Source organism: Haplochromis burtoni, unplaced genomic scaffold (genome assembly GCF_018398535.1).
Source record: "Haplochromis burtoni strain Fernald_Lab_line unplaced genomic scaffold, NCSU_Asbu1 Contig_101, whole genome shotgun sequence".
NCBI lineage: Eukaryota > Metazoa > Chordata > Actinopteri > Cichliformes > Cichlidae > Haplochromis > Haplochromis burtoni.
In genome coordinates, this window is record NW_024582462.1 from 1,723,799 (window position 1) to 1,739,899 (window position 16,101).

The following is a 16,101-nucleotide window of genomic DNA, read 5'->3' on the forward strand; positions in this document are numbered from 1 at the left end:
ATAAACTTCAAAACAAACAAAATTTTAAAGCTTAACATTATGACACAATATGACATTTTATCCAATGTGTACCCTCTGGCATATGCTTATCATGTGTAATACAACAGGATATTATGTGGTTGCATTTTAACAGCCTGCACTTCTCTTTCGACTTCTTCTTTCTAAAGCTTTTTACTGTTTTGAGGCTTTTAAATATTCATTTATGCTTTTAAAGGCTAATTTAACATCTGGCCAGGGGTCAACAGTTGAAAAATTACCCAGTGGTAATCTAGTAAACTCACTGGTACACTTGTAGTAATGTTGATTAATGTGTATTGTCCCTGAAGGTATAAACAAATAAGAAATGCAAACTGGAGGATTGGCCATTTATATGATGGCTGATTTATCATCACAGAATTGCATTGTCTCCTTGCACATGGCACACTGTGATGTAATAAAAATAGCAATGCCCATTTTAAAAGTTTGCACTCATGCACTTTGTAACTTCATTGTTAAAAGAGAGTCCTGTGTGACATCTTTAAGTGGATAAGCTAAACAGAGGCTGAATTCACACATGCTACTACCTTGGCAGTTGAGCAGGAAGTAGCTCATGTTGAGGCTGAAGGAGCCACTGATATATCCACAGCTGTTGGACAAGGCGCAGGTCAGACAGCGACGGTTGAATGAACCAAATGTGTCCGCACTATGGAAATAAATATGAGTGTTTGTTTTTAACATTGAAACTAAAAAACACTTTTTCCCAACTATCAAAGCCACTAGTTTTTCAAGTGCAGGGTAAGTTCGAACAGCTATTACCTGTACAGATGCCGTCGCTTTGGACCATCTTCAGTGCTCAAGAAGTATCTGTGTAAACATAAAAAACGCAAAAATGGAATGACAGTCATGTATAATTGTTATTTTTGGTCTACTCTGTGACTTTAGCAGAGCTGTGTTCCCCAGTCAGCTTTGGGACTACCCCAGTAATACCCCGACTAGAAAAGATGTTTTATAAAAGAACCCAGAACAGAAATGGGACAAATCTTACCCCCATTTGGCTGGGATTTTTTCAAATCCCTGCAACTCTCAGGGAAAAAGAGGAACTGTGTGTCTATATATGTTTGGATGAGGGTATAAATATGTGAAGTCATGTTAGTCAGATCACAGTGGGAGTGTAATTATCAGGGAGTGATGGGAATGAGTCACACTCCTCATGGGTGCAATGGAGACTCGAGGCAGTTTTTATGTGTGCATTCAGGGCAGTTTGTTGTGTGGAATTGTTTGAGGTGGCACAGTAGAGCATCTATTTCCCAATATTTCAGCCCTAAAGACCATATCCAGTATATACCTATAATAAAAATGAAGAATGATTTTATTGTCAAACCACTGAAACGATGGGCTTGCCTCTGTCCATGGTGCTGAATTTCTAGCCTTGTTTATCTGTTTATCATTTATGACCACATAAGACTCTTCAAGCGTACCTTGCAAGTTATGGGTTGGGCACCCTTTTGCCTTCAATCCTGTCTTAATTCTTAATGACATAGATTCATCAAGGTGCTGGAAAAATTCTTAGAGATTTTGGTCCATATTGACATAATAGCGTCACACAGTTGCTGCAGATTTGTCTGCAGATGCCACAGTGCAAATCTCCTGTTCTCTTATATCACAAAGGTGATACCTGGATCCAGATCTGGTGACCGTGAATTCCATTTGGGTTTTCCAATCTTCTGTTGCCCAATTTTGGTGTGAATTGTAACCTCAGTTTATTCTAAGCTTATTGGAGTGGCACTCAGTGTGGTCATCTGCTGCTGTACCCCATCAAGGTTCAATGTGTTGTGCATTCAGAGATCCTCTTCTGCATATCTTAGTTGTGGTGAGTTGTTACTTGAGTTACTGTTGACTTCCTATCAGCACTCTTGGAATTCTATCCTGACCACTGGCATCAACAAGGCATTTTCACCCAGGGAGCTATTGTTAACTGGATATTTTTCATTTTTTTGACCATTCTCTGTAAACCCAAAGAAATGAAGATGAAGAGAGTATGGGTAAATATCAACAGATCAACCTGCCTGGCACCAACAACCATGCCCAGTCAAAGTAAGCTAAATAATTTTTCTTTGCCATTCAAAGCTTGGTTTGAAGTTCTGCAGATATTTTTGAGGTTACATAACCCAATTAGATGTTTGCGTTAATGTGCAGTTGAACAGGTGTATCTAACAAAGTGGGTGGTGAGTATAGAGTAAATGTAAACAGTCGCAAATGTGTGGTAACATGCTTTTTAGTATGATTGAGTTCTGGTGGCGGCTTGGGGGTTTGTGCATGCTCACATTAGTTGGTTCTCCTCGTTGTAGGCCAGAACTTGAGTGACATCCCAGTCTCCAGATGTGATAGATTGCAGTGTGTCTGTACTAATGTTGGGCTGTGGGTGTAGAGAAGCAAAAACAGCAAAAATATGATAGTTATCCTCCAATGCCACCAACAGTTTCTGTATGTGACAGGAACAGGACAAATATTTCACTACAATCACTGTACAAAACATCAGATGTACCACCTTGGCAATTTACAGGTGACAGAAACTGCTGCAAATAATCATCTAGAAGGAATTATGTATGCAAAATGTCTTTTAAACAATTTTTCATTAATATGGGCCACACTTTTTGAAAGTTTGATATGAAAGGTTCATCAGTTCCAAGTTAACTTCATGTTAGTGATGCAAATACTTGGCATACAAATATTCTCTCACCTGGGAGATGGACATGGAGATGTGAAAGAATTTGCCCCTGCCTCCTTGAGGAATGGCCCGTGTGAAGAACAGCTTCAGACCATCTTTGGAAAAGAGCGGCTTCTCATTCTGAATACACAGAGAGGGTTGATCTAAGTGTTTTCACTTAACAAGACATAAAATAAAGACTGCTACAGACAACTAAATATGCAGGCTGCTTAATGCAGTAATTATACTGGCATTCCCGCATTATAATTTAAAAAGACAGCATACACTGCTTGGAACAAAGCCATGTTAAATTTAAAGCTTGAATTTAATGACTGTGCATGTCGTCAGGCAAGAAATGCCAGGCAACAAAGCAAGTAAACAGTGGATATAATTTAATGACTGCTACAAAGGAAAGGATAAGTACCTCAGTGCCTTAATACTCTAAATCCACCTTACACACACGTGTGTATTATGATTCTCACCTGCCTGTGGAGCCACCCTTCACTTTCATCTTCGTGTTTCTGTGGAAACAGATAAACAGACTTCAGTTGGGATAAAGAAACAGCCTTTCATACTTGCGGCACATGTGCCGTGCACACTGTGCTCACCTTAGTGCAGACTCCCGTTGTAGCCTGACACAGTGTGAGGATTGAGATGTTCTGTGCTCTGTTCAGCCAATTAATGGCTAGTTTGGTGGTGGTGGCCCATTTCACCATGGTCACATAGTACTCACTGGCAAACAGAAAGCATATTTAGCATTTATTATCGTTGGTATCAGCTGCAATGCGAGTAAAAATAAGATGATGGAAAAAGTGGTTGCATCTGAACACAGAGAAATCAAGCAGTGTATAAAGAGGTGGAAAAATAGGCTGTAAATATGAAGAGACTAAATAGAGGCATTAAACTTAAACACAACACCCTATTAAGGAAAAATGCATCACTGGGGACAGAAAATCCCCCAGTCTGTGCAGCATATCATATAATAAAAATACCCACTATGACTCTGTAATATACTGTATTCAAAAATATTTTATTATCCAAAAATCCATATTGCTTTGCATCACCTATGATAACACATGTATATACAACTCATATTTAGGACTTTTCTGTTGATCTACAGATTTGTGATTCTGAACATAAATTTTTTTTTCATCCTCATTTTTCATCCATGTACAGGAAAGGTATAAATCTCCATATTTGGACACTGGATGGGTCGGCAGGGAAGCCACTTACATCACTTACAAGTCCCTGATTAGATGTATTTTTAACCTTTACTTGTTTTACTTTACATTTTAAGTTATTGTTGTTACTGATTTACATAATATACAGGGTGGCTGTAGCTCAGGTGGCAGAGCAGGTCAGCCACTAATCAGAAGGTCGGTGGTTCGATCCCAGGCTGCACCCTGGCTGCATGCCAAATATCCTTGGGCAAGATACTAACCCCGTGTTTGCCTACTGGCGGTGGTCAGCGGGCACGGTGGCGCCAGTGTCCGGCAGCCTCGCCTCTGTCAGTGCGCCCCAGGGCAGCTGTGGCTACAATGTAGCTTGCTATCGCCAGTGTGTGAATGTGTGTGTGAATGGGTGGATGACTGAATGTAGTGTAAAGCGCTTTGGGGTCCTATGGACTAGAAAAGCGCTATACAAATGCAGGCCATTTACATAATTAATGATTCATTAAAAAATATTTATCTGAACTGGGGACTCTAAACACTCTAAATCCTACAAAAGTTATAAACCCTCTTTAACTGAAGCTTAAAGTCTGTCCTGCAATCACATCTTGACTGTTTGTACAGATATGCCAAAAAAAAAAAAGCCAATGATTTTCCACCGGTTTTATGTGACTGCAAATCTGAGCCAAATCTACGATGTGTAAAATGTGCATCGGTTGACTGAGCACAGAGGTAGAATGTTTGATAGTTTTGGATGACTCACCCTATCCTGGGATCATCAGGCCTCCTCATTTCAATGGTGTGCAGAGGGCCGTTAAGGTTCACGACATAAAGAGTGATGACTGGATTTTCCTCTCCAGCCTGATCAGAATGAAAACAAAGTGAGTAACTGAGCATAATGTCCCATAAAAAAACAAAGCAAAACATAAAAACACTTTGCTTAAACCATTCTATTTCTACAATTTAAACTATCTGCATCAGTACAGATGTTTAAAGAAGGAAAAAGTATACCTTAGGGTAATGGTACTCTTTCCCTATTGGGTAGGGTGAGCCTGTAAACATTGGCAGCTCCATCCTGGGCACCAAGGTGTCATTGATGGTGGCGTATGCTAACCTGGCACCATCTGGAGACCACCAATGGGCAATGTGGGACTGGAAAATCTCCTCTGGAAGAGCAAATAGAAAATGACCATCAATCATAATCATAGTGAATAACACAATCCAACAGCAAAGACAAAAGTTAATTACATAGCTGCAGGCCAACAGCATCACACGGTTGTTACTTGTTGGGATTATAATGGAGCAGGTGTTCTGGGGAAAAACTGCATTTTGGAATTTATAAATGCTCTTTATGATTACTAGCACTATTTGTATTGGTTTGCCTCCCTTTTCTTTCTCCCACTGGTCAGCATATGTGACTTATGCTTGACTTTCTTTTCCTTTTGACAAGTCAGGGCTAAACAGTATGATAACTCCCTCCTGAAAGTAGAAAATCCCTCAACTATTCAGGTGAAAGAGCAAGTTTTTCTTAAATCCTCCACATGCCAAAGTGCCCTTGACCAGGACACTGAGCCACAATTGGTGGGTGAGTGTTTGTATGAATAGGGGAAGGAGAAGCATTGAGGATTATTTTTAAAATACTACTGCTGACTATTTCCCTAATTTGGTCAAACTGATAAAAGATTCAAAGTTACCCTTTTTGTCCTCTCAGCAACATACTATGCATACAACTATACTTTGTGCCTGAGCTGCTAAATTTGGAATCTCCCACTCACTATCTGTCAAACCTACATGTGAAACCACTTGCTACCCAAAAGTTTGAAGTCATAAATCACAACAGCATTTAATCTCAGTACACAGCATGCTGACCAAAATAGAACTCAGCTACATTTCCCTGAAATAAACCTAACAGCACTTTCTCACCAGGTACCACAGTGCAGATAAGTTTCTGGGTCGTTACTACATTTCTGTGTGTACCATTTTCAGCAAGAGGCTCAGCTCATTTCAGGTCGGTGACCTAGACATTTCCCCCGAGCCCCTCTGTGTGCAAGCATGTCCACATAAAATAACACAGCGATCACAGACACTCCTGTTTTACATATCGTTAGCTTCATAGCATAAGTGCCTAAGTCATTTTTTGGTCAAATTGAGATTTTTGCCTAACTTTACTCCCCTACCACTGCTGCATCATCCTGTCCGTCTGAAACACAAAACACAAAAAAATGACTTAGGCACTTATGCTATGAAGCTAACGATATACAGAGAGAATAATGGGGAAACGAGAGCAGTCTAGGTCCTTCATCTCCTTTGCAACACAAAGACAGACAGACAGACACACACAATTGCGTCTGTCAACACAGAGTGTCTCATTAGGAAATTATGCAAATAAAATCTCACTGAGGGAACTTTTTGGCAGCATAAAGCATAGCCTTGACAATCCTACTTCATTACTAAGTCTGTGGCGACAATGCAGACGGTATCAAAAACACTCCGACTCATTGTTACAGCCTGCCACTAGCTACATTTATATCAACTTTTGCAATTAAAACTTCATTAATGCTGTTTATCTGTGGGACTGGGTGCTGGCTTTGGGGAATTAACAACATCAACTACCAATTTGCATTTTCATTAACCACGCATCGCTTGGTGGAATTACTTGATATGCAGCATCATTTGTCAAACACCTCCGGTACAAACGCTTATGTACATTGTTCTCTTACACAGTTCTGCAAAAGTAGTTGTGCTTGTAACTTTCTACTGATGGACACTGTTTCATGTGTTTCAGACTATTGTTTGCCTTATTTTGTAATATAGTATCTATCTATCCATCTATCTATCACTATCATATCTATATCTACTATATATATCTTATATCTATCTATATATCTATATCATCTTATTATATATCTATATCTTATCTTATATCTATATCTATATCTATATATCTATATATATCTGATATATCTATTCTATCTATTTCGTGATCTACTCTATATCATTATCTATCTATCATATATTCTTAGGGTAGTATCTATATATATCTATAATATATACGTATTTTTACTATATATATATATCCTATTATATATATATATATGTATATATATTATATACCTATATATATTATTATACATACATATAATATACTAATATAATATTTATACTATTAATATATAAGTCATATATTATATATATCACAATTAAACAACATATATACATACATACATATATCTATTGCAAGCATATGGAGAAGTAAATTTGTCTTAAATTAGCTAAAATGAGCATTTGAAGTGCTTTAAACACTCTATTTCAGGCAGATATTTCTATGCTTGGATCTGTATGAAGTTAAAGGGTGGGGATATCCCTAACATGGAAATCTCAGTTACTGTCAAAACACAAGGCCCACCCACCTGCTGTTCAAAACTATTGTTTGCCAAACGCAACCAATCAGGCGTATAGAGAGAAGGAAGGGAATATACTGTAGCTGCACCAAGGGTCGGTATAAGTTATATAAGAATTATTGTGAATTGTGAATCATGCAAAGCTACACTTGTTGAGAGTTGTTGTTGTTGTTGTAAACAAAAATATGAGTTGAAAATGAGCTGAATAGGTTCGAACCTGAAACAATACACATCCCTGCGGAAGTAACATTATAAGGAAAAAGGCTAATGGAAGCCTTTAGTCCCATTAGTCTTTGCTCTTTTAGTCTCCCTTGTGTGCCCACTTGCACCCTGCTGACAGTGCTCAGTGGGGAATGATTGGATCTCACTGTCTGATGCTGAACAGAGCAGCATAGGACAACAAAGCACTGATTGCATTTTCAAATGGTGAAAAATAAAATAAAATATAAAAATGATTTCCCGCATGGCCAATTCTACCGCTGCGTGCCAACTTCACCGGCGGCAGCTTAAAAGGCTTTCCGCGCGGAGTGGAACGGCCGAGCTGTCAGATCCACTCGGCTGGGGACGCCCAGTCACCTTGGCCAGTCAAGGAGAAAGCAGTTACGTCTCTGGAAGTGTCCTGATAGGTGTGTGATTACAAAAGAATGTGCAGGGACAAAAGAGAAACCAAGAGAAGAGGCTGTGAGCGAACCACTTTTAATGAGCCAGCTCTCATTTTCTCTCTTAAGTAATGAGATCACATCTCCTGTCTTTTTACAGCCCACCTCATTGTGACGAATACGAAGGTGAGCTGTCGGAGGCTCATCTCCTTTGTCCATGTTCTCCATCCTGGTGTGCAGACTACATTATACACTGAGTAGAGGACATTATTAATGCATGAGATGCCATAAGTCAAGCAGCCATTGGGAAATAATGAGTGCAAGGTGACAGACTCAGGAAAGCTGAGCTAACAAGAAAAAAAGAAAATCAGACATCCAAGGTTGCAAATAGTTGATTTTTAAAAAAACATTAACAGGATACAAAAAATATAAAAATGCTGCAAATATTCCGTAAACTGTGGCACAATAACACCACGAATCCTTCTGAGTGTTTAGAAAAAAATGACCACATGCATCCAACAGAGGGCAGCAGAGAAACATGCCAAACACAAGGTGAAGAAGCAATGCAGCACAGAGGGAAAGCCTACCTTTGTCTTTAGTGTCTGGTGCATACTTCTAGGTCACTGCTCCTCTGTTTTGGAGTCCAGCTATTTTTCTCTTTGAGATGAGTTGTGTTTTTGACATTTGTATCTATACGAGCTATAACATTTGCATTAACCCCCCAGTCACCTCTGCCAAAACAAACAAACAAACAAAAAAACCACACAAATCAATATTTGACATGTCCAATTAAGTGAATTTTAACCACAGAGCATGGAATTGAATACAACTACATATACCTGGCATGGTCAAGCCCTGCTAGCCCTTTATTCTGGCTTGCCAACAACCAAACTGGTTAGATGGCATGAAAATCTAGTCTTCCGGCCACAAAAATATGACAATAAAGTAGCTGATACTAAATACAGCACAACTATCAGTGTGTAGATTGAGGATGTGTTGCAAGTGATAATTAAGCATTAGCAGAGAAGCACATGACAGAAGAAGTGAGATTTTGCAAAGCATCTACAAAGCCTGCAAATAATCTGTTTGTAGTTCTGGCTTAGGAAACCGAAAGATCAACACTGTATTACAGGGCATTGGTTTTGCAGGTTTATATTCAGAAAGGAGATTTTAAAAAGGTACAAGAGGATTTAGCCACTTTACAGCTACACATTTTGCAACAGTTCACTTCCTGTAATTTCAGTTCAGTTATATTTATCTAGCATCAACTGGCAACACAAGTCAGAGCAGGACACTTTACATGATAAGGTAAAGAGTTTCCTCTAACCAAGAACTTGATAAGTAGCTTCAACATAAGCCCAGCATTTTGCACATTAACAAAAAGATGCGATGTGAACATGTTACAGTTTTTAAAAATAGAGGGATGACTGCAGAAAACAGCATTTGTGGGTTTACAAGGTTAAACTGACGCATGTTTTTATTCTTTCCTCAAACACGCTTTGTAAAGTCGGCATTTAGTTTTTCTAGTTATAAGGTGCAAGCCAATTTACTTTGAAATATAGACCTCAAACCTCATGAGGATAGTGACATTTTTCACAAAGTTGAACAGCGTCCAGTCCAGACATAACGTTATGGCTTCTGCTGCCTATAGCAGACACTTACTGAACTGCAGTCTGCAAAACATAAGGTCCAGCAATTTTGAGCTTAAACTTCTTCAATTTTGTAACTTCTTTGGTCTCTTATGAGTACCACTTTAATGCTACACTCCCCACAAAATATAGGATAAGGTAAAGAAAAAGACAAAATACCACACTTCAAATGTCCTAGTCAGCAAGAACAAAATACTCACAATCTGTCTCACATCAAAAAAGAAATACGTGCTTTGGAACAGAGCCTTTGTCAGAGCACTAGAAGTAAATACAGTCAGTTCAGTGTTATACACAGGGCAGCTTGAAGTTGGACCTAAACGTAAAAATGTTTCACTGAATCTAAATAATTGCAGGTACGTAATTACATTTAATTTTGGCCTCATTACACATACAACAGAAAACACTAAACTTCTTACACTAGTACCTCTTGAGCACCAACAAGAAGATGCACTCATGAATGAAAACAAAGTGACCAAAAATAATTATTACTTTTTATTAGCTTCACTGTCAGTATTTGTTATTTTTATGACTGTAAAATGTCAATATTACAATAGAAACAACAATTAGACACCATTGTTCTGGACTTCAGGTCCATGTCTAACCAAAGTGATAGCACATTTTCAGTCAGTGTTGGGTGGTTACCCTTTGTCACATCTCAAGGTGTAGACAGAGTGAGGAGGGTGTCTGCTATGAGAACCTCAGAATAGCATCCTTACTTTTTGCGGATGATGTGGTTCTGTTGGCTTCATCAGAGCATGACCTTCACTATGCACTGAACTGGTTTCAAGCCAAGTGTGAAATGGCTGGGATAAAAGTCAGCACCTTCTAACCTGAGGGTATGGTTTTCTGCCAGAAAACAGAGGGAATGATTCCTCTGGATTGGGGGAGAGAGACTTCAAGCAAGGTAATTCAAGTGTCTAATTCAAGTGAGCGTTGGGCGAGCTGAGGCAGTACTGTTGATGCTGATGCGGCACTAGAAGTACTGCAGGTGTTGTACCAGACTGTTGTAATGAAGAGAGAGCTAAGCTGAAAATTTAAGCTTTAAATTTACCAGTCCGTCTATTGTCTCCCAACCATCACCCTCTGCATGGTCATGAAGTATGAGCGATGAGAGTAAGGTCACGAATACAAGCAACCAAAGGGTGGCTCAGCCTTAGAAATAGGACGAGGATGTCAGACTTTTGGAGGGATCTTGGAGTAGACGTGCTGTTCCTGTATGTCGAAACGAGCCAGTTGAAGTGGTTTGGACATCTGGTTAGGAGGCCTACTGAGTGGCTCCTTTTGGAGGTCTTCTGGGCATGCCCAACTGGGAGGAGGTGAGGTAGACCCAAATGTATATCTTATCTGGACTGGGAATACCTTGGAAATCCCCAGAAGGAACAGAAAAGTGTGGATGGGAAGAAGGACATCTGTGATATCCTTCTTAGCCTGCTGCCACCATGACCCAACTTGGGATAAGTGGAAGAAAATGGTAGGATGGATGGATGTTTGATTTTAGGTAACTCAACACAATTGAAATTCACATAGAAATGTGCTAAAAATGATCTTGATTAAAACAGTTCTCTACTACCACAATTGGTAACATTGAGAAGTAGAAGGTCCAAATACAAGTTGTCAGTCTAGTCCTAAACATTTCAGATGTTTCTTAAGTGACGGATCTTATTTTGTCTGATAATCTCCAAACAGCATGACTCACATCCACCGACAAACTATTTCTCCCGTCTGTTTCAGACAAACCCATATTTTCACACCCTTTACTAATCTTTCTCTTTCCAGTGCACAAGTGTTGATTATGTGGTTACTCTATCTCCTGCAGAGTCTGACACAAACAGACTGATAAACAGAAACCACCCCTACAAACAAGCCTCTCGATGCAAACATTCATCTAGCCAAATATCTAAGGGGCAAACACAAGTAAAATCAAAGCAACAGCGGGTTTTTATCTGGGCACACCAGAGCCTAATAAACAGCCATTTCCTTGGGCTGCATCACACTGCAGGATGTGTCAGTATCAGTACAGCCTCAATAATCAGACAGCCAACAGATGACAGAACACACGACTATTACACACAGCCCAATAGCACTCTTGGCTGCATTTCCTCTTTTTTAATTTTGCTTTTCTTCTTTTCTCCCTTCTCTCTCCATTTCTGCTGTCTGCACATTACTAGGACACACACACACACACACTTATGGATTAAGACAACATTGCAAGCAAGAGGATATTCAAGCCCTGGGAGATTATTTGCCAACCTTTTCACCCGTTAGCATCAAATCTGCTGCACAGCGACAGGCACAGCTTAAGACCTCATTCCTCCTCAGCAGCAGTGTGACCCTCAGTTTGACCTTGGCTGGAGGATGGCCTGAGTCATTAGCATGGAAAGTCTGATGCCTTGCAGTCTTGCTGATGAATGTAAACATTAGACAAGCTGGCGAGGCTTCTAAGCTTGCCTGCAAATGCTTACATCATATCTGGGCTAATGCCAAATCTATTTACAGGCTTACAAATACAAGTTTTTCAAAAGAGATTTATTATTAATGGGAATGAAAAGGACTTTTAGTGCATTCTCAAAGGAAGATAAATAAATAAATAAAACCTGGCATAATGAGGCCATCAAAATCAGCTGGTTCCAAGACATTTTGGCATAGATTTATACGCAATATGAACATTCCTCAAAGCCTCAGCCTCAAAATTTGCAACCCTGTTTGATGTCAGGGGTATCTCTATGTAATCATAGTCATAGTCATTACCAGCACAACCCCATCCACTGTCTATGGGGAAAAGAGTCAACTGGAAGAAAATTGACTACTAGCTTAGTTGCACTAGCCTAAAAATAAGAGGGAAATTCTTGCCACTATGAAAAAAAAAGAGAAAATCAGGAGTTGCTGAGGGACTGCATTACAGATTAAAAGTACATTGCAACAATTACGCGTGCAACCCCTTCAACCTGTGGGCAAGCACAGTCAAGTTGACTGCACAGGCTGTCTGATGGCAAACAATCAAGTTTTCAAATGACTCCTTTCTAATTTATAAAGGCAGAAAGACAGCCAACATGTTGCAATCAATCTGCGCCAGTGAGCTCCCATGTGCGCTACTCATCTGCGATACATCTCTTTGCAATAGAGAACATCTGGCCATATTCTGGTGTATATAACTGTAAACTGACGAGTGCCTGGGTCAGTTTACAGTTAAATCACTGTCCTTCAGCACCTAAATCACTAATTGTGCAGGAATTTCTGTTTCAAATCAATGAGGCTCTGGCGAGATTATGAATGTAACGTAAATTTCTGTTTAACATGAATATTTATGTATGTAGACTACAAGAGTTTCATGATTGCCAATTTATGACAAACAGCAGCCAACCTGACCCCATTCAACTGCAGAGAGATGGTAGACTGACTCTGTCTTGTCTTTTTATTGCTGTTTTGATGCACAAAAGTCACTTTGAAGACAGAAACTGACATTGAGTGGTCACGCACCTGATCCTTGTCTTTGAAGAAGGCAACAAAATCGTTCTTGGTCATAATAATGCTCTCTAGCCAATGTTTTCCAACGACAACAAGCCTGTTTCGTTGTCTTCGAAAAATCCCTCCATTATTGAATAAACATAATTCTGATGACAGGCTTTCAAATGTGTTGTGTTGAGATAATAAAATAGCCCATGTTTTTCTCAAAATAAAACACTTTACCACATCACATTGTGCACTTAAAGCACACAAAACCAATTGTATAGTCCTATGATTCACTTTTATCTCAACATTATGGAGCTGATTCTATCTTTTATCTCTGAGTGAAAGATTTATCTGGTCAATAAATGATGAGTGTAAATTACCAGGCCTTCAGCAATCCATAAATATGGGGTCAGACACTGCAATATCACTCCGACTAATGTTTAAATGGCTCAGAATGGATATTGCTCTTGAAGAATGGACTTGCTTTCAAATATCAGCTTGGTTAGGCGGAGATAAGAGGGCTGTGGGTGGACAACATTAAATAAAAACAGATGAATTTTGCAGGAAAGGCAGCCGATGCTCTAATCCTGATGCACCGGTGACCTCAGATAACCTCTCTGCCACAGTGTCTAAACCCTGACATCTCCTTGGTGGCAGCCTCACACTTTCAAACAGATATGTGATGTTTAGCGTTACTCCAAGATTAACAGCTTGTTGTGTATCATTGGCTGTCTCCATTTCTGCTATCTCTGTATCTGTGAGTCTGCTGCTCCCCATCTCCCTCCTGCTCCGTTATTAAAACACCGTTCCACTGGAGCAGAGTGTTCACCCAGCGCAGCAGATATAAATTCATTAGTTGAATGCTAACACAGTCCCTGTCACGGTTTATACTGTGAGGCATACAGGTGAGCTTTGATCGGTGGTGTTGACGCTCGGAGAGCACTTTGACATCTATATCTTAATGCACAACACACACACAGCCGCCGAGTTAATGCACATCAACTGATGTAGAACATTCATTCGTTTTCAGGGCTGTGTAAAGCAGAGGCAAATTGACAGGATATCCATTTTTTAAATTTACCTGCAGGAAATCAAGCGCTACATGCAAAAAATACTAATGTGGCTACAGACACTTGGGAGTCATGCTGTCTCATGTCATTACTTCTAAATACCTGAGCTGCTGCAGAGTGTTCAAATTAGAAAAATGTAATACAAGGAGAATACACGGGACAAAAGAGGTTTACTACATGTTTTCCCTAATTGTTATCAGAACTAACACATTATTTTCTTTCATGGAAAGAGTTAGATTAGAAAATGAATGTCAATCTTATGTCTGTATGGTGAATGTAAATTGTAAAGACTACAGCCCGTAATGGGTAGAGTAGCTTACAAAAGTAGAGAGCAGAGAGAACCATTAAACATGCCTTGTTACATACGGTCGCATCAAAACTTTATCAGTGTTCTTCATAATATTGCTTCAGTTCTTTGAAGTTTGTGAGGATTTGTTTATGCACAGCTGTCTTGTGGTCAGACCACCACATTTTAATCTGGCCAAAGTCTGGACTTTCATTGTGCTATTTCCTTTTTAAGCTATTCTGCTGTATATTAGCTGTTGTGCTTGGGATCATTGTCTGGTTGCAAGACCCAAATTTGGTCAAGCTTTAGCTCTTGGATAGATTCCCTCACATTTGACTCTAATCACACTGATATACAGAGGAGAGGAATTTGTGGTCAATTCAATGACTGCAAGATGCCCAGGTCCAAAACAAACTCAAATCATCATCCTGAAAATTGGCATAAAATGTTTGTGCCAATATTTGTTTTTTTGTTAAACGACATGGGGCGATTGTGGCTCAAGTGTTGGGAGTTCGCCGTGCTGGTTCGAGCCCCAGCTTGGACAGTCTCGGTCGTTGTGTCCTTTGGCAAGACACTTCACCCGTTGCCTACTGGTGGTGGTCAGAGGGCCCGGTGGCGCCAGTGTCCGGCAGCCTCGCCTCTGTCAGTGCGCCCCAGGGTGGCTGTGGCTACAATGTAGCTGCCATCACCTGTGTGTGAATGGGTGGATGTGAAAAGCGCTTTGGGATCCTTAGGGACTAGTAAAGCGCTATACAAATACAGGCCATTTACATACATCGCAGTTTTGCTCATCTGTCCAAAGGACATTGTTCTAAATGTCTTGTGGTTTGTTCAGAAGACACCTGACAAATCTAAGCTGTGTTGTCATATTCTTTTTTCTTCAGAGAGAGACTTTCTTCTGTCAAACCTTCCAAACACTTAGCACTTGGGTTTCTTGCAGTTTCTCCGAGCATTGCATAGCATTTTGTAATTTGCTATGCTTGGAAAGATTGAGTTAACACACTCCTGAATGCTCACACTTGCTGATGATCAAGTGCATATATGCTCATAATTCCTATAGAAGCAATACAAGTCTACGTCTCCTCAACTACTATGGAACCATTGTATTGTATTTGAGCAGCAAGAAAATCGTTTGCCTTACCCTCATATAACCAATCACTGAGCCCATTGAAGATGACACCTTCTTTACCGGTAGATACCAGACGAATAGAACGGCTCTCCACCTTAGACCGATAGTAGATGTTGTTTTCAAAAATGAAGATCTAGAAGAGTCAGAAATAAAAGAAACGCAGTCAAAAATTTGAATGGAAAAATTGACAAAACATCTAGAGAAGTACATGTCCTCAAGATCCTTGAGCTCAGATACTGATGTTTCAATGAAACTGACTACCAGCTTTCCTATAAATTTAAATGTTGTAAAAGTGAATGAGGTCTTACCATAACAGCACAAAACAGAAAATCTGAGGACTGTGTTGTATTTAAACTGAAGAATAAGATCAACCGTATATCAACCGTAGGGTCAGAAACACACTCATTTCACACACAAGACACCACTGGACACATTTGCAAAAGCCCCTTTTGATTAGAGAGAAACCGGCATTCCCAAAACTAAAAAGACAAGAAAATAAGTCTTTTCAATTTCTGATAAGACAGCAAACCTTGGGACCAGATTTTGACTTTGACGCTCTCCTCCACAGGCCTGCGGGGCTTTCAAGATAACTGAAGGTCAACTCTTTCATTACAGAGAATAATAGATCATCAGCACCCACAGCGAACGTGGTAAGGCGGGGC

General features: G+C 39.7%; 1 protein-coding gene across 5 annotated transcripts in view; it reads right to left on the bottom strand.

The window, feature by feature from the left end:
• LOC102306992 (dipeptidyl aminopeptidase-like protein 6) overlaps positions 1–16,101 on the bottom strand; it is a 250,136-nt gene that overhangs the window by 10,771 nt on the left and 223,264 nt on the right. For all 5 annotated transcript variants that reach the window (XM_005943675.3, XM_005943676.3, XM_042223100.1 and 2 more), the window contains 9 exons: positions 15,452–15,572; positions 4,867–5,021; positions 4,619–4,716; positions 3,295–3,418; positions 3,169–3,207; positions 2,720–2,827; positions 2,304–2,395; positions 796–843; positions 564–682 (listed from right to left, as the gene is read on the bottom strand). In XM_005943675.3, the coding sequence (XP_005943737.1) occupies positions 564–682; positions 796–843; positions 2,304–2,395; positions 2,720–2,827; positions 3,169–3,207; positions 3,295–3,418; positions 4,619–4,716; positions 4,867–5,021; positions 15,452–15,572 (904 nt within the window). The remainder of the gene's footprint in view (positions 1–563; positions 683–795; positions 844–2,303; positions 2,396–2,719; positions 2,828–3,168; positions 3,208–3,294; positions 3,419–4,618; positions 4,717–4,866; positions 5,022–15,451; positions 15,573–16,101) is intronic.